This window comes from Lynx rufus, unplaced genomic scaffold, assembly GCF_022079265.1.
Source record: "Lynx rufus isolate CCGP_SWC_20201006 ecotype Redwood Valley unplaced genomic scaffold, mLynRuf1.p SCAF_14, whole genome shotgun sequence".
Taxonomy (NCBI): domain Eukaryota; kingdom Metazoa; phylum Chordata; class Mammalia; order Carnivora; family Felidae; genus Lynx; species Lynx rufus.
In genome coordinates, this window is record NW_025814828.1 from 64,328,811 (window position 1) to 64,348,829 (window position 20,019).

The window sequence follows — 20,019 nt, forward strand, 5'->3', positions numbered from 1 at the left end:
TGTTCCTAGGACCATTTTTATTACTATCAGCCATTTTTATTCCTATCAAAACACTAGAAAAAAATCTATGTGGTATCAGGAAATTGTAATGATCTTCGTCATTTTTACCAAGAATTTTTCCAAGAATTGCCTAGCCTAACTTTGGTTTATTTACCTTTATCTGTTTTCCCCTAATCAATTTTATCTTCCAATTTTTTTTTAAAAATTAATTTTTTATTGTTTATTTTTGAGAGAGACAGTGTGTGAGTAGGGGAGGGGAAGAGAGAGACGGAGACACAGAATCCAAAGCAGGCTCCAGGCTCTGAGCTGTCAGCAAAGAGCCTGATATGGGATAGAACTCTCGAGCCATGAGATCATGACCTGAGCTAAAGTTGAATGCTTTAACCTACTGAGCCACCTACTCTTCCACTTTTTGAATGAGTAACTGAATATGCATAGAAAGATGGGCTGCATCCTAAGTGTTCCGAGCTTTAATGTAATATTGATCTATGCCTAACAGGGGGAGCAAAATTCTCCCTTATCACAGATGGCGGAGAAACTGAAAGATCTAGGTACTGATTGACGAAATGAAAACATTATTTCTAGTTAAAAATCACTTAGAATTTTTATTTTAAATTTTTTTTTCAACGTTTATTTATTTTTGGGACAGAGAGAGACAGAGCATGAACGGGCGAGGGGCAGAGAGAGAGGGAGACACAGAATCGGAAACAGGCTCCAGGCTCTGAGCCATCAGCCCAGAGCCCGACGCGGGGCTCGAACTCACGGACCGCGAGATCGTGACCTGGCTGAAGTCGGACGCTTAACCGACTGCGCCACCCAGGCGCCCCTAGAATTTTTATTTTAAAATTACTTAGTAACAAGTTACACTGTGACCAAATATGGTTTATTCCAGTAATGAGGGTGGTTAGTTATAAGAAAATCTATCATCATAATCCATTATATCACCAAATTAAAAGAGAAAGTTCTATGATCACATTAATAGTGAAAAGGAATTTCTTAAAATTCAACAGAAATTCCTAAGAAAAACTCTAAGTAAAATAGGAATAGAAAAAAACCCTAAATAATACTAGTCTATTTACCAAAGACCAACAACAAAGAGTATCCTCAGTAGTAGCAAAAGACTCAAACCATTTTGTGTAAAAGCAGAAACTGTACAGATAAGCCTATTATTATTATTATTATTATTATTATTCAATATTATTTTAGATATCCTATACATGTGTTGTTCAATCTGTTCAATATGATACCTACTAGTCATATATAACTAACCACATTTAAATTAATTAAAATTAAATAAAATTTAAAATGTAGTTCTTCTGTCTCACTAGGCATATTTAAAGTGCTCTATAGCCACATGTACCTAGTTGCTACATTAGACAGTACAGCTATAGAACATTTCCACCTTCACAGAAAATTCCACTAGACAGTACTGTTATAGAGAATGAAGTAAGATAAGAAAAATCTGTGTATATACTGTGAAAGAAGAGATTAAATGACCTTTCTTTGGCTAATGTATGCTTATATACATAGCAAACCCAAGACTTTAGTAACAAAAAGTCTAGAATTAATCAGAGAATTTGGATTCAAGATAAATTTTTCTGTACCATAGCTATACATGCCTAAAAAATGGAAATAAGAAAAAAATTACACTTATGATAGCAGGACAAAAGAACTCATAAACAAAAAAAGAAATACAAATACTGCATGATTTCACTTACATGTGGAATCTGAAAAAGTCACTCATAAAAACAGAGAGTAGAATGGTGGCTTCCAGAGTTCAGGGAGAGGGCACGGGGGAAATGGAGAGATGCTCAAAGTGTACAAAAGTTCATTAATATAGGAAGAATATGTTCTGGAAATCTAATGTCCAGCATGGAGACTATAGTTGGTAATACTGTATTATATTTTTGAAATTTACTAAAAGATTTCTAAAAGTTTTTATTTAAATTCCAGTTAGTTACCATGCAGTGTATGATATCTCATTGATCATATAATAATATCTCATAGTTTTGATTTGTACTTCCCTGATGATAAGTGATGTTGTTGAGAATCTTTTTATGTGTCTGTTGGCCATCTATAGGTCTTCTTTGGAGAAATATCTATTTGTGTCTTCTGATCATTTTAATTGGATTATTCTTTATATATTTTGGATACTAGCCCTTTTTCAGATATGTCATTTGCAAATGTCTTCTCCCATTTCATAGATTACCATTTAGTTTCCTTGATTGTTTCCTTCACTGTGCAGAAGCTTTCTATTGTGATGGTATCCTAATAGTTTATTTTTGCTTTTGTTTCCCTTGGCTCAAGAGACATATCTAGAAAGAAGTTGCTATGGCAGATGTCAAAGACATCACGGCCTGTGATCTCCTCCAGGATTTTTATGGTTTCAGGTCCCACATTTAGGTCTTAAACCATTTTGAATTTATTTTTGTGCATGGTATAAGAAAGTGGTCCAGTTTCATCCTTTTGCATATTGCTGTCCAGTTTTCCCAACACCATTTGTTGGAGAGACTGTCTTTTTCCCATTGGATATTCTTTCCTGCTTTGTTGAAGATTAGTTGGCCTTATAGTTGTGGGTTCGTTTTGGGGTGTTCTCTTCTTTTCCATTGATCTATGTGTCTCTTTTTGTGCCAGTACCACACTGTTTTCATCATTACAGCTTTGTAATATAACTTGAAGTCCAGCTTTGCTTTTCTTGTTCAAGGTTGCTTTGGCTATTCAGGGTCTTTTGTGGTTCCATACAAATTTTAGGATTGTTTATTCTAGCTCTGTGAAAAATGCTGGTGGTACTTTGATGGGGATTGCATTAAATGTATAGATTGCTTTGGGTAGTATAGACATTTTAACAATATTTGTTTTCTGATCCATAAACATGAAATGTCTTTCCATTTCTTCATGTCATATTCAAATTCTTTCATCAGTGTGTTACAGTTTTCAGAGTATAGGACTTTAACCTCTTTGGTTAAGTTTATGTCTAGGTATTTTGTTGTTTTGGGGACAATTATTAAGTAGGATTGATTCCTTAATTTCTCTTTCTGCTGCTTCATTATTGGTGTATAGAAATTCAACTGATTTCTGTACATTGCTTTTATATCCTGTGACTTTACTGTATTCATTTATCAATTCTAGCAGTTTTTTGGTGAAGTCTTTAAGATTTTCTGTATATGGTATCATGTAATCTGCAAATAGTGAAAGTATTACTTCTTGCCAATTTGGATGCTATTTTTTCCTTTTTTGTTGTCTGATTGCTGTGACTAGGATTTCCAGTACTATGTTGAATAAATGTAGTGAGAGTGGACATCCTTGTCTTTTTTCTGACCTTAGGTGAAAAGCTCTCTTTTTTTCCAAACATTGAGGATGATATTAGCTGTGGGTTTTTCACATGTGGCCTTTATTATGTTGAGGTATGTTCCCTCTAAACCTACTTTGTTGATGGTTATCATGAATGGATGTTGTAGTATGTCAAATGCTTTTTCTTTTCCTTTTTTAAAAATTTTTTAATGTTTATTTATTTTTGAGAGAGAGAGAGAGCACACAACCAGGGAGGGACAGAGAGGGAGACACAGAATCAGAAGCATCTTCAGGCTCTGAGCTGTCATCATAGAGCCCAACACAGGGCCTGAACCCACAAACCGTGAGATCATGACCTGAGCCAAAGTCAGACATTTAACCGACTGAGCCACCCAGGTGCCCCTCAGATGCTTTTTCTGCATCTATTGAAAGGATCTATGGTTTTTATTTTTTCTTTTATTAATGTGATATATCACATTCATTGATTTGTGAATATTGAAGCACCCTTGCAACCTGAGAATAAATCGCACTTGATCATAGTGAATCATTTTTTAATGTATTGTTGGATTCAGTTTGCTAATATTTTACTGAGAATTTTTGCATCCATGTTCATCAGGGATATTGGCCTTTTTTTAGGGAGACCTTATCTGGTTTTGGAATCAGGGTAATGCTGGCCTCATAGAATGAATTTGGAAGTTTTCCTTTCTTTTCTATTTTTTGGAATAGCTTGAGAAAAATAGGTATTGACTTCTCTTTATTTTTTTTTAATGTTTTTATTTGTTTTTGAGACAGAGAGAGACAGAGCATGAGCAGGGGAGGGGGAGAGAGAAAGGGAGACACAGAATCTGAAGCAGGCTCCAGGCTCTGAGCTGTCAGCACAGAGCCCGACGCAGGGCTTGAACTCATGAGCTGTGAGATCATGACCTGAGCCAAATTCAGACGCTCAACCGACTGAGCCACTCAGGCGCCCCTAACTCCTCTTTAAATGTTTGGTAGAATTCACCTGTGCAGCCACTTGGCCCTGGACTTTTGTTTGCTGTGAGTTTTTTTGATTACTGATTCAATTTATTTGCTAGTTGTGAGTCTGTTCAAGTTTTCTAGTTCTTCTTGTCTCAATTTGGGTAGTTTATATATTTCTAGAAATGTATCCATTTCTTCCAGGCTGTCCAATTTATTGGCATGTAGTTTTTCATAACATTTTCTTTTTTTTATTTTTTATTTATTTATTTTTTTAATATATGAAATTTATTGTCAAATTGGTTTCCATACAACACCCAGTGCTCATCCCAAAACATAACATTTTCTTATAATTGTTTGTGTTTCTGTGGTGTTGGTTGTTATTTCTCCTCCCTCATTTGTGATTACATATATATATATATATATATGTATATATATATTTATATATAGATATAGATATATGTATACATATATATATTACACATATTAAGAGCTTTAAGATATTAATACTTTTTGACTTAGTAAGTCCACTTCAGAGTAACTAACTTAAAGGGTTTATCTGACTTGCACACAATGTTTTGTGGGCAAGTATATTCTTCACTGGGTTATTTGTAATAGGAAATAAGTGGAAAAGATCTAAATGTGCAACATTTGGGGAATATTGTGGTGAGCTTTATGATCTGTACCTACTATGAAGCCAGTCAAATGTATCAAAGAAGAGTGTACCATAACAATCAAGAGCATAGGTTTTGAAGACAGATGTGGATTCAAATTGAAGCACCCTCACTGGCTGAGTATTTTTGGGCAAATCACTTCATAGTCTTTATAAGCCCACTTACCTGTAAAATAGGGGCAATAAGAGTTTTCAACCCATGCGGGTTTTGTGAAGAGTCAGTGACTTTATTCATGTGTTTAGCCCAGCCTTGGCAGATAGCTTAGTAAACAGTAACTCAGAATAACTCTAGGATGTATGTTTTTAGAGAAGAGAAAGTGGGATCAGGGAGAGGATGAGTTACTTACCCAAGTTCATATAGCTAGTAATTGGTGAGCTGGAATTCAAACACAGAATTTTGACTTCAAAACCCAAGTTCATAATGAAAACACTGAAATGTTAGCTGTTATTTATGTTCTTGCAGCAGCTGCTTCATGACATGGGAAAATGCTTATGGAAAAAATATTGAGTAAAAAAAGTAGAATACAAGATTGTAGTATTATTCTATTTTTTCTTTGATATATATGCATATATATACATAAATATGCATGGATAAAAGGCTGGAAGAAAATATGTCAATATATTAAAATGATTATATTTTGAGTAAAGTGTTTAGAACAATCCTGGCACATAAAAAGTGGTAAGTATTATCATTATGATAATTTATTTTGATGTTCTGAAGATTTGCTAAAATGGACTAAATGTGAATTTGATAGTATTCATCTTGCTCAGGATTCAGACTTCCTGAATCTGAGAATTCACATCTTTAACTCATCTGTTCTGGAACACCCTCAGTCATTACTTCTTTGAGTATTACTTCTTTTCACATTTGTCTCTTCACCTCTTTTTCATATTTTTATTTCTTTATCTCTCTGTACTGTTTTCTGTATATCTCTATTCCAGTGTACCAATTTTTTGTCTTTAGCAGTGCTCCATCTGTGGTTTAATCTCTCCATTGGGTTTTTAGTTTTAAAATTATTTTTTCATTTCTAGAATAATTTTTCATTTATGTATTAAAAATTTTTCATTATGTTTATTTTGAGAGAGAGAGAGACAGAGACAGAAGGTGAGCTAGGTAGGGGCATAGAGAGAGAGAGGGAGACACAGAATTCAAAGCAGGCTCCAGGCTCCAAGCTGTCAGCACAGAGCCTGACACAAGGCTTGAATCCACAAGCCATGAGATCATGACATGAGCTGAAGTCAGATGTTTGACTGAGCCACCCAGGTGTCCCATATTTATGTACTTAGATTCAAGTTAGTTAGCATACAGTGTAGTATTGGTTTCATAATTTAGTGATCCATCACTTACATACCCAGTGCTCATCCCAACAAGTGCCCTCCTTAATGCCCATCACCGATTTAGTCCATCCCCCACCCACTTCCCCTCCAGCAACCCTCACTTTGTTCTCTGTATTTAAAAGTCTCTTATGTTTTTCCTCCCTCTCTGTTTTTCTTAGTTTTCCTCCCCTTCCCTTTTGTTCATCTGTTGTGTTTCTTAAATTCCACATAGGGAATCATATGATATTTGTCTTTCTCTGACTGATTTATTTCACTTACCATAATACACACTAGTTCCATCCACATTGTTGCAAATGGCAAGATTTCATTATTTTTGATCGCTGGGTAGTATTCTAGTATATATATGTATGTATACCACATCTTCTTTATCCATTCAACAGTCAATGGATATTTGGGCTCTTTCCATAATTTGGCTATTGTTGATAGTGCTGCTATAAACATTGGGGTGCATGTGCCCCTTTGAATCAACATTTCTTAAAGTTTATTTTTAAGTGTATTTATTTTGAGAGACAAAGCACGAGTGGGGTAGGAGAGAGAGAGAGACAGAGAGAGAGAGAGAGAGAGAGAGAGAGAGAGAGAGAGAGAGAATCCCAAGCAAGCTCTGCACTATCAGCATGGAGCCCAATGTGGGGCTTGAACTTACAAACCATGTGACCATTACCTGAACCAAAGTCAAGAGTTGGACACTTATCCAGCTGAGCCACCCAGGTGCCCCTCGAATCAGCAATTTTGTATCCTTTGGATAAATACCTAGTAGAATTATTTTTTTTCTTTTTTTTTTCTTTGTCAATGAGGGCCAAGTGGCTGAGGAAGAAGTACATAGGGGTGCGGAGGCCAGATTTCAGCCTGATGATGAGTAGGTTCCCCAGCACCATGGTCAGGTACATGCCCAGGATAGGGGCAAACAACATACCTTGTGACTCTAGCCAGATGGGGAGCCCCAGGAGAAGGAACTCGGACACACTGCTCTGGTTCTCTCACCACATGTTCATCTTCTGCTGGGGATAAAAGGATAGTAAAAAAAGCAGAAGTCAACAAATGTTGATTTAACAGCAGGCAGATTAAAATGACATCCTTTCTACTGATGAAAAAAAATTGTCTTTTAAAAAAATAGTGTCACTTTCTCATGTTTTCAATTATGTCTGTAGTCATTTTATACAGAGTTATAGTGTTAAATGGTTATGACACTGAAAATTTATCTGAAGATTTGGGGTCTAATCCTGCTGTTATGTGTTCAGGCATTGGCTTATGGTGTGGTATTGTTTCATGTGTTATGTAATTTTTTTATTATAAATCATATTCAGCATGGCTTTACCTGTGACAATCTTGTGGAAGATTTGTCCCTGTAGAGCTGTTTTATGTTGCTTCTGCCAGGTAGTTCAAGGGATAGCTCTGGTTTATGGCTTTCCACTTTGTGTTTGGACCCCTAGTGATTTATTTTACTTACTTGGAAACTCAGCTATACATTTAAAAGGCTACTATATTTTATTCCATATTTTGAAGTGTTTTAGAGTGAGGGAAGACTTTCAGGCTATTTTCACCACATTACTGTAAATGGACATGAAAGATTATATTTATAATAATCTTAGAATGGCAGGCAGCATTGGCTTTGATGTTAATTCTTTATTGAGAAGGCCATCCTTTCATAGAAGAATATAAATGGATTTTTCCTGCCCTACTTCACTAAAAATATTTTTGCTTGCCTAAAAAGAAAACAAAACTGTCAACCTACCAGTTACCTGAGGTCTGCTGCCACTTTTATTTTTTCTATCCAAGTCTTGGTACATTTGGCAGAATACCAGATTTCTTGTCAGTTTCTTGCAAAGGACTATAGTGAAGGTGAGGAGGATATATCTCACATATGTGAGATGTGGATATGGATGGGTCACTATTAATATGAGAAAATCGATCATATGCATGATTCTCAAGCTTTTTGGTGAGCTACATTAGAAAAATAAAAGCTGTTTGGCATACTTTTTAGAAAGGAGAGAGTAATGTATCTCCTTTCATACATTTCAGGAATGTGTAATATAAATAATATGGATACCGAACAGGTTGTAAATGGGTGAATCTTGAATGGTTGGTCACCCTCATTTTTTCCTCTTCTCTCAGCCATCAAAACCCAGCCTATTTACCTTGGAATTACCTTTCTAGCTTAAAAATCTATCAGGTCTCTACTTCTAGTCTTGTCCTTCAGTTGCACTGGTATAATTCTAATCTTCCTAAAACCTGTGCTTTAAAATACTTCATATGTGGGACGCCTGGGTGGCTCAGTCGGTTGGGCGTCGGACTTCAGCTCAGGTCATGATCTCTTGGTCTGTGATTTCGAGCCCCACGTCAGACTCTGTGGTGACAGCTCAGAGCCTGGAGCCTGCTTCAGATTCTGGGTCTCCCTCTCTCTCTGACCCTCCCCTGTTCATGCTCTGTCTCTGTCTGTCTCAAAAATAAATAAACGTTTAAAAAATTAAAAAATAAAATAAAATGAAAGACTTTATATGTTCCCCAGTGCCTTCAAAATAAAATCCAAGCTCCTGAGCATGGCATAATGAAATATTCCAGGCCTACCTTGTGATTCTTATCACCAGAGATTCTCCAATGTCTACCACGCATTTCAGTTGCACCAGATTACTAGCACTTCTCTTCTCCCCCTACCCCCAAAAATTCTACATATTCTTTTCGGCCTAATTAAATATGTAATGAAAATATTATTGGTTTTGATGAAAATGTATTCATGAGTTTGCTTCCATTAAAGCGAGGAAAATAAAACTTTAATAAATTATGGTCTTAGCATAAATAAAATATTTAAACTTAATGCTGTGAGTTTTAATGTATCTACTTTTCAATTTTGTAACTGCTTTAATGTTCTGGAAAACATTAACCATTCAAGAATACATAAAAACATGTATATGGGGTCCACATTTTTCCTTTTGCCTCAAGCTCCTGTATGGCTCAGTATGGCACTTTTGTTGATCCTGTCCTTATTTAAAATTTTGATATTCTGTTCATCATGGATTTTTGCATTAATTTCAATTGGCAAATACTGAATTATCTAGATTATTGAGGTTTTTCTGGTATCCCCTTAAATTCTGCACACAAGGTGAGTGCTTTATTCATCTCACCCTTATCCCACATTTGCTTGAGGTCCTTAGGTATATAAATAATCTGAGACTAGTGGACATCTGAAAGAATTGCAGTTCAGGGGGCACCTGGCTGGGTCAGTCAGTGGAGCCTGCAACTCTTGATCTCAGGGTTGTGAGTTTGAGCCCCACGTTGGGTGTAGAGATTATTTATTTTTATTTATTTTTTTTAAATATGAAATTTATTGTCAAATTGGTTTCCATACAACACCCAGTGCTCATCCCAACAGGTGCCCTCCTCAATACCCATCACCCACCCTCCCCTCCCTCCCACCCCCCATCAACCCTCAGTTCTCAGTTTTTAAGAGTCTCTTATGATTTGGCTCCCTCCCTCTCTAACCTCTTTTTTTTTCTTCCCCAACCCCATTGTCTTCTATTAAGTTTCTCAGGATCCACATAAGAGTGAAACCATATGGTATCTGTCTTTCTCTGTATGACTTATTTCACTTAGCATCACACTCTCCAGTTCCATCCACGTTGCTACAAAAGGCCATCTTTCATTCTTTCTCATTGCCACGTAGTATTCCATTGTGTATATAAACCACAATTTCTTGATCCATTCATCAGTTGATGGACATTTAGGCTCTTTCCATAATTTAGCTCTTGTTGAGAGTGCTGCTATACACAATGGGTTACAAGTGCCCCTATGCATCAGTACTCCTGTATCCCTTGGGTAAATTCCTAGCAGTGCTATTGCTGACTCATAGGGTAGATCTATTGTTAATTGTTTGAGGAACCTCCACACTGTTTTCCAGAGTGGCTGCACCAATTTACATTCCCACCAACAGTGCAAGAGGGTTCCCGTTTTTCCACATCCTCGCCAGCATCTATAGTCTCCTGATTTGTTCATTTTAGCCACTCTGGCGTCGGGTGGTATCTCAGTGTGGTTTTGATTTGTATTTCCCTGATGAGGAGCGACGTTGAACATCCGACTATTTAAAAATAAAATCTTAAAAAAATGAAAAGAATAGGAAGAAAGAGGGGCACCTCGTTGACTCAGCTGGTAGAGCATGCAACTATTGATCTCAGGGTCGTGAGTTTAAGCTCCAGGTTGGGAGTTGAGCCTTCTTAAACAAACAACAACAACGACAAAACTAAAACTACTTGAAAGTGTTGCAATTCAAATATAGAGCTTTTATTCCTGGAAGTGGTTTCCATCACACCTCTCTACTTTTTAGTACAGAGCTCAGAGTTCTGAAGTGGGGAGAAATTTTATTTTTAAAATAATATTTATTTTTTGAATATGTAATACATTCACATGATTCAAAATTCAAAAGGCATACAGAAAAGATGTATGGTAAAGCCTCCTCCCATCCTTACTCCCCAACTACATGGTTCCTCTTCCCGGATGCAACCAACGTTAACAATATCCTTCAAGAGGTATTTTATGCTTATTCAATCAAATGTGCACATATGTTTTAATCTCCTCCCCTTTTACACAAGTGGTAGCATATTGTGTCTTCAATCTTGCTGTTTTAATTTAACTATGTATTGGAGCTCACTATTGGTATAGAGATCCCTCATACATTTTTGTATGTATGTATGTAGCCTCATAGCTACATAGTTAAGTACCTCATTGTAGGAACATTTTTTAATCAATATCTTATTGAGAGACACTTGGGTTGTTTCCAGTCCCTTTCTGTTACAATGCTGCAGTGAATAATCTTATTTGTCAGCTGGAACATGTGCGTATATCCATAGGATGAATTCCTAGAAGTCAGATTTCTGGAATAGGTGTGTACATATATAACTTGGTAGATATTGTTAAACTGTTCTCCATGGAGATGATACCAATTTACACCCCCACTAGTAGTGTAAGGGTAACCGTTTCCTTTCACCACCCACACAACAGTATGTTACCAGAATTTTGTTTTGCCAGTCTAACAGGTGAGAGATGTTATAGCTCAGCGTAGGTTTTTAAAATTTCTCTTAAATATAAACATCTTTTCACATATTCAAGAGCCATCTGTGTTTCCATTTCTTTGAATTGTCTTTTTATATCCTTTGTCCATTTTTCTATTGAATGGTCTTTTATGATTGATTTGTAGGGGTCCTTTATATAAGGAAATTAGTCCTTTGTAGAAAAGGTTCAAAGATTCGCTTCCTGTTTGTTATTTTTCTTTTAACTTTGCTTAATGAAGTTTTTGCTGTTCAGAATTTTTTATATAGACAAAATTAACAACCTTTTATTTTACAGCTCCTGAGTTTTGTGTGAAGTAGGGAAGCTTGATGAAAGCTCACTCAGGAATAGACTGAGGGGGATCTTATTAATCACTATATCAGTAACAAAGGGAATGTGAATCAGTTAGAAATTTCTGAAATTCCTGAAATTTCTGAAATTATTTGAATCCAATCCCTCACAGTCTGTTGCCTCAATTAGTGAAAATACTCTTACTACTGTTCTCTCTGTCTTAATCCAACTACCATCTAGCTGCTAAAGTGATCTTTCTAAATACATACATGAGGGTAAGGGGAGAACTTTCATTTATTTTAAACAATTCTATATTGTTTGAAAGTTTTAAAACATGCATGTACTACTTTGGTCACTTAAAAAGTGCAAATATCATTATATTACTCCACTGTTTAAAATCCTTCAATAGCTTCCCATTGATTGCAAGATAAAACTCAAGATTCTTAATATTATATGCTCCATTAGCCCTGCCACTTCATCAATGAGTCAGCTTCATTAAGTGACTTTTTGCTTTTCTCTTGTTCTCCCATATAATGACTCTGCCAGGGTTATCAAAGATGCTCAGTTCTGAATAATGGTAATCAATTGCTACTGCTAAAGCATCTATAGTGTACCAAGTACTTTACATGTGATCTCATCTTTCAACCCTTTAAGGTGGGCGTTACCATCTCAGTTTTATAAAGAAACTGAAAATCAGGGGAGCCTGGGTGGCTCAGTCGGTTAATCATCCGATTTTTGGTTTCAGCTCAGGTCATGGTCTTGCAGTTGTGAGTTCAAGCTCTGCATCGGGGTCTGCGCTGATGGTGCGGAGCCTGCTTGGGATTCTCTCTCAAAATAAATAAATAAACTTTAAAAAAAATTTTAAAAAGGAACTGAAGATCAAAGGTTAAGTGACTTCCCTAAGGTCACACAGGTGTTGGCAAAGTCAGGATTTGAACCCGTTCTGCCTAACTCTGAAACCTATTCTCTTTCTATTATACCATGGTATCTCCAGAATGAAATGTTCCACTCTGGCCTTGCCTTTTAAAGAAACATTTCTTCCTATCTTTAAATGCATTAGGAGGTAGTTTAGTGTAGTAGTTTAGACCATTAGTTCTGGGGTCAAACTGCTTGGATTCAAAAACCATCCCTGTAATTTATTAGCTGTGTAACCTTGAATAAGATCATTTTTCTGGGCCTCAGCTCCTCCATCTGTAAATCGATGTAATAATAGTTCCTCTGAGTTGTAATTTTTAGATGACCCATGTAAAATACTTAGTACAACATGTGACAAATAGTATATATTTCCTCAGCAAAGCATAGCTATTATTATATTATAGATACAGCTCAAAATTCTGTTGACCCCTTTGTTCATCTAGAGTTCCTGATCAGTACATTTGAATCCTGGCTTGCTATATCCTAACCATCCCTTTTATGTATTTCTGTGTAGCAGAAAGTATCCTAATCATATTGTATAGGCTTTGCCTTTTTGAATGATTTTTTAAGATATAGCCTTAGATACACAACACAAATTTTATTAGTTCATACATTAATGGTTAATGGCTGAAATGTTCCTCTTGTTAAAATGTTAATGGATGTAATGATTTAATCATCAAATTGATTTAGCATTTCTTATATAAGTACTAAAAGTAGTAATTCAATTATTTTCCTTTATCGCAGGATTTGTGTGTAGTGATCAGTTCCACTTGCTTGTCTTCATAGTGGGACCTCATGATGGCCTCTTTATGTATATTCAGATATGATCTTCTGTTGGCTCACTTTCTGTGTTGGGTATCAAGTTTGGGCATTGCCTTGAAGCAGCTGTTTTAGGGAAGCCAATCACATAACCAGCCCTCAACTGGATACTCTTGACTTGTCTGTGATGGGTGTGGCATTCAAATGAACTATCTGACCAAGGCTTTGGCTATTGCCAGTACCTATGCAGTCCTTTTCGTATAGTATTTGCTTTTCCCTACTACTGTCATCACCTCTCTGCCATTCTTTTCAAGGAATGGCAGCAAAGTCTCTCAGCAACTTCGGTGGTACCACCTGTGGTTTCCTTACCCTAGTTCTTGGGCTTTTTTCCTCCATGCCTTTTGAGAGGTCCCTTGTGGTATCTGCTGCCCATTGACTGGGGATCAATTAATCTAAACAATACCCAAAGGGCGCCTGGGTGGCTCAGTCGGTTAAGTGTCCGACTTCAGCTCAGGTCATGATCTCACAGTTCGTGAGTTCGAGCCCCGCATAGGGCTCTGTGCTGACAGCTCGGAGCCTGGAGCCTGCTTCAGATTCTGTGTCTCCTCTCTCTGCCCCTCCCTCACTTGTGCTCTATCAAAAATAAATAAACGTAAAAAAAATACTTCATAAAAAATCTAAACAATACCATTTCTCTTACATGGAATAAAAATGCACGTTACCAGACTCTTCTGCATCAGCCTCTTTTGAATCCAGAAGATGAGACAGGATGGGAGTATGAAGAGTCTCAAAAGATGCACTAGTGGGTGGTCTTTGAAATAAAATCTCCCCAGGCCAAGATTTTTTAAGGTACTCATACGAATGAAAATTGGTTTAAAAAAAGCCCCGATTGCTTTCCATGTAAATGTTATTCTACATGGGGTTTATTGACTTGTTGTATTTTTTTTTTAATTTTTTTTTTCAACGTTTATTTGTTTTTGGGACAGAGAGAGACAGAGCATGAACAGGGGAGGGGCAGAGAGAGAGGGAGACACAGAATCGGAAACAGGCTCCAGGCTCTGAGCCATCAGCCCAGAGCCCGACGCGGGGCTCGAACTCACGGACCGCGAGATCTTGACCTGGCTGAAGTCGGACGCTTAACCGACTGCGCCACCCAGGCACCCCGACTTGTTGTATTTTTAAATCCAAACTCCTAATAGAGATTTGTTACCATAAATAAATATGAAGTTCTTGCTTGATTTCCTTGCATGTGTCATCCCTAATGTTCATTCACGGGCTCATGGACAGGGGCCTTAGGGATAGTCTTGGTCGTTTTCACAGTATGCTTAGTAAAACCCTAGAGGTCCTAAGACAGTGCCTTAGGCACCACAGGGGTGGGTGAAGTGGGGGTGGGGGTGACAACAGCAGGCCTCCAGATATCCCCATCACTGTTGGAGCAGCTTTGCTTCTCTTTTATACATTAGGCTTCCAAGTAAGATTGCATTTCGGGAACAGCCTGCTAATTCATTCCTTTTATTTCTTTATGTCTTAAGCATTGTACCCTGAATATTGAAATGAGAACTTTGAATGTTATTAGGGCTGACACTACCACCTTTCTATCAAGATCCTGAAAATAAATTTTGGAGACTGACAAAGCAAACAAAAGCTTAAATTGTTGCTCTGGTATACTTAACTTCCTCACAGATGGGGACAAATGTTCGACCTTTTCTTTCCTATTATCTTGTACCTAGCAGTGTCACACATATACTTGGTGCTCAAGCATGTTGTATCAATCTGACAGACTCTTTCTCATTATGTACAGTAGCTGAGCAAGCAGTAACACTGTAAAACAAAATGGTTAACTTTGTGTCTAAATGTGAGGAGAATATTTTAATACTAAGTGAAGCAAGAGTAACAATGAATGAAATAGCTAATAAATAATGACATAATAATATATAAGAAAAAGAGTAAGGAAGAATTAATAAGAAGGCAAAGACTAAAAGACCCTCCCTTTATGACTTGAGGTTTTATGAGAACACACTAAACTCGGGGGGGGGGGGCGGTGGTGGAAAACAATAGAGATATATAGATACAAAGTATATGCTAGATACCTACCCTAAGAGCCTGAGTTCTCCTGGACTTCAAAATGACATTATTATTACTTCTCTACATGTACCTGTTCTCCAAACAGCAGCCAGATCCCCGTAAAACTTAAGCGATATCACATCACTCATCTGCTAAAAACCCTCAAATGGCTCCCCATCTTGCTTGGTAAAAACCAAGTACTTGCAATGGCCTACAAAGCCCTGTATGATCAGTGCACATCCCTGCCTCCCAGCCACAGTCCCTCTCATGCATAGGTCTCTGACTTTATTTCTTAGCATTCTCCTTATTCATTTCACCCCAGTCATACTGACCTTTTCACTAGTCTACTTTAGCATCACAGCATGCTGCTCTGACCTTGGGGCCTTTGGACTTTCTGTAACCTCTGCTTGAAATATTCTTCCCAGATACCAACATGGCTTGGTCACTTAATTCTTTCAGGTCTCTGCTGAAATGCCATGTTCCCAAAGAGGCCTTCTCTAACCATCTTATGTGAAATCACAATACCCCCACAAACATTCCCTGCTTTTTCTACATGGCACTCCTTTGTTTTTATGTATTCCTGAGTCTCTGGCAAGAAAGTATCTGGCACAGAGTAATCACTTAAAACTTTTGTTGGGGGTGCCTGGGTGGCTCAGTCTGTTAAGCATCCAACTGTTGATTTCGGCTCAGATCATGATCTCAGTTTGTGAGATTGAGCCCCATGTCAGGCTCTGCGAAGCCTGCTTGGGATTCTCTTTCTCTCTCTCTCCCTGCTCCTCTCCTGCTCATGCTGTCTCTCAAAATAAATAAATAAAACTTAAAAGAAAAACTTTTGTTGAATTTTTTCATCAAGATTTTTAAAAATTTCCTTATAGTATATGGTGGAAAGCTAAAAGGACTTGAGGCTTCTAGAAATGTGTATTTCCCCAACCTTCGTGGACTTGAACCAAAGACTCCCAACAGGCAGTTCCACTTTAGGTCTACACTCCAGTATACTACTAGGATTTGAAGTTGGGGGGGTGTGGAATCCAGTCAATATAACCTCTTCTACTACACTCAAGGAATGGACTGTCAACAGTGAAATTTCCCCCATCTCATCTCATCTCATCTGAAGGTTCTCTTTTTGTCACATAAAGGTCAGATATTCCTGGAATACCATGCTGTTCCTTGCACAGAGGAGGTACCTGGACTGATTAACCTTCAGTCTTGGAACCAGCCTACACCAAATCTCTCCAGGGTGCAGGTGATAACCAGAATAGAAAGCCTTCTCAATCAGAGTTTAATTTTGTAGAAGCTTTTATTTCAGTGATTAAAAAGATGCAATCAATGGAACCTATACTGATTAACATTAGACATGCACCTCTACCTGAAACTGCTGTTAGTTCTTGACTGGCCTAAATCTTTACAACCTACTTAGGCACATCTTTGAATTTTTTCAACCCTGATATACAGCGTCAGTAAGCTTCTTCCTTGTGGCAGTTTAGTAATGAGTATTATGCTCACTGGCTACATTCCTTTATAACCAAAGGCCTCTAGACACTCAAGCTACCTGTACTACCTTGAGACCATACCTTTATATATTTAAGTAAATCACAGCATAGGGGAGATTATCTAGAAAGCTGAAGTGTATTGTATGAATATCCCATCGATTTTTTTCCAACACTGATAGTCAAAACACTAGATAAGGAGGCCTACAGTTAAGTAGCAAATTACCCTTTGCTCATTGCTGCCCTTTCTGAGAGACACAAAGATGTATAACAATCTCCCCAGAAATCCTAAATGAATCCATGCAAATGACAGGTTGTACCTATGTGGTCCCACTATCAAATTAGAGAAAGCAGTTCCACTGTCAAAATTATAGAGAGCAATTAATGGGACTTTGAGAAAGCACAGTCCCACATACAGTAATATGCATCTAGTAGAGTTTTCCATTCATCTGTCAATTGTTTTCACAAGATTAGCATTAAAAAACACAGCCAAATACACATGTCCCTCAAAGCGCGCATGCGCGCGCGCGCGCGCGCGCACACACACACACACACACACACACACACACACACACACACAAAACTGGTCTTTGTTCATTCTCAGATGACAGGATGTCCCAAGAGTGACAAAGGTGGGAGCCAATCCCCCCATAGCCTTTTCTTCAACTATCCCATCAACAGCTCTTCATTTCTTGGACTACCTTCCTTTTCCAAAGAGGTAATGCTGAGATCAGTCAGAAAGGCTTTCTGAGAAAACTGGCTTGGTTTTCTGGGTCTGTTCCAGTCGATTCAAGATGAACTGGCTTGTATCAATGAAGCGCTCAACGCAGTTCACAAAACAGGCCTCAGCCCGACTATCCAACTTTGGCCCAGGCTTGTCCATGCACTTTTCCTGCTCGGGACAAGATACAGAATCACAAACAGGACAAGATACAAAATCACAAAGAGAACTTGAGGTAAAAAAGGGGGGGGGTAACTTCTTGTTATTTATAGGAAAAATTTCACCTAAACCCAGTATCTGTTATGTTAATATTTCTCATTTGGCGTATGGCAAGCAGTTATCTACAGCCTTACATTAAATTCTCACAACAATCCTACCTAATAGATACTATTATTAATCCTCATTTTACAAACAGGGAAGCAGTGGGAGAGATACTTTGCCCAAAATTATTGGGCCAGAAAATGGTGGAGCTATTACAGAGCAAAAAAGGGGGGGGGGCAAAATACAAGTGAAGTCACCCTTGGCTGAATTTGGCTGTAACTCCACAATGCTGCCACCATTAAATGCCTTTAGACTAACTGCCAGGGGGAAAAAAGGGGGGTGAAAGCATAAATCACAGCAGTGACACCCTGAAACCTATCAAACAAAAAAAGACATCTATTACCCAAGATGCTGTAACCTTGTATACTTAAGCCAGAAGTTCTTGAATCCTCTCAACATGAATGGAAAGTTGTATGAATTTTCCTAAAGGGCCCACAAATTACAGATTCTTAGAGGAATCCTCAACCACACCTCCTCCTGGCCCAAATGTAATGAATTACAGTTGTTTGTTTGTTTGTTTTTGTTTTTGTTTTTAAGAATGAAAGTACCAAGTAGTACAGGACTTAAGTAAGCATTTCTTAGGGGTCAGAGTCCCACAATACCATAAGTTTATGTGAAAGGGACTATGGAACCAATAACTGTATAGAGTTCAAGTTATTTCAAATGAATTTTATTAGTTATTCTCTGCTGTGTACACAAGCGTCAGACTCTCCACTTCCAAGGAAAATTATCCTTGGCCTCTGAATTCTATGAGATTTTTTTTCTCAAGGCAGGGCAGTTATGCTGTCGTTGGCAGGTAGAGAACACTTTGATCCTAAGCTGCAAATGCCTTTCACCCTTTTGCCAAGTCCCCTCACAAGGCATATTCAATTCCTCAACATTGAGACCCGAAACAGCTTGGTATTACACAACAACCCAACAAAAAAGCAAATTTAAGTGTGTGTGGGGGGGGGGGGAGACGCTACTTTTAGTTAGTGGGCTACAGCGACTCATTTGTCACGGACAACGGTTAAAGCAACTGGGAAATCCAGGTTAACCCTGAGGAGTCCAGGAATGGGAGACTCGCTTCCTGGGAATCGGGGCTCCAAAAATAAGATCTCAGTATTGGTGACCAGCACCAGGCAGCGTCAACCTCAGGTGCCTAAAAGTGCTGCTCGGGACAAGTGTGATCCCCAGTCCTCTGCACCAACAAAGCCGAGGTCTGGCGTGAGAATTCCCCGAGAAGCGGAGTCACCCTCTCACCCCTCCCGCTTGGTGTGAGAAACCGAAGGAAACCAAGGCAAGATGATACCGGGTCCTCCCCGTCCCCGAATCCTGGACGTCCTGACAAGTCCCGCCCGGAAGGGGCAGGGGGAAAGCAGGGACAGTGGCTAGGTCCCAGCCCCAGCTCCTCACCCAACAAAGTTCCGTCATCTGGTGCACCAGCTGCTGGAAGCGCTGCTTCTGAGTCTCCACCTCGATGAAATGCTGCAGCTGTGGGTCCACCGAGCCCAAACCCGCCGCGGACGAAGACGAGGAGGCATCCATCCCAGCGCCGCCACGCGTGCCGAGAGGAACTCCGCAGCAACTCACCGACCTTCACGTGTCTCCGCGACGGAACCGGAACCACAATCCACCGCCTCCAGACCCGCCCCGTGACTGCAATGCGCCGGCGTGTGGCCCCCTACCCCCGCCCGCCGCTCCTCCCAGCCGCTTGCGCTCTCCGCTCCAGCTCGCGACCCAGCGGCCGCTCCCTACGTCAGCTGGGAGGCCTCCAGGCTTGTAGCCGGGTGTTGCGATGCGGTCGAGATGCTGCTATTCCAAAGAGAAACGGTCAAAAGTGAAAAAGGAAGTTACTTCACACCAGGTGGCCGGTTCGGTCTGCCCGACAATCCCTGGCCCTGCCCATTTCCAAATTGGCCCGCGCTTTTCCTGCCGCTGTGACTGCTAGGCCCATCTCTTAGCGATCCTGGAGCCCCAGTTCTTTGATGGTGTTTTGAAAGAGGCTCCTGCAGAATTTGTCCCCAACTTTCAGATTCATTCCGGTAATGCTGCATGCACTGGTGCTTTGCTTGTGAGTTTATCTCTGATTTAGAGCCAGAATTTTCCAAGAGCCAGAGGAGTTAATTGCCGTGGATCTTGCCGAGTTCTCAAAGTAGGAATATGGCAAACCAATGCCACACAAC

The 20,019-nt window shown here is 38.9% G+C and overlaps 1 protein-coding gene across 1 annotated transcript; it reads right to left on the reverse strand.

Annotated features, from left to right (window-relative positions):
• Nucleotides 1–16,181: 16,181 nt before the first annotated feature.
• Nucleotides 16,182–19,994, reverse strand: TIMM8A (translocase of inner mitochondrial membrane 8A). Its single transcript, XM_047076306.1, has 2 exons — nucleotides 19,250–19,994; nucleotides 16,182–17,704 (listed from the first exon to the last, which is right to left on the reverse strand). The coding sequence occupies exons 1-2, from the start codon at nucleotides 19,379–19,381 to the stop codon at nucleotides 17,543–17,545; spliced, it is 294 nt and encodes a 97-aa protein (XP_046932262.1). The 5' UTR covers nucleotides 19,382–19,994; the 3' UTR covers nucleotides 16,182–17,542.
• Between the last annotated feature and the right edge of the window lie 25 nt (nucleotides 19,995–20,019).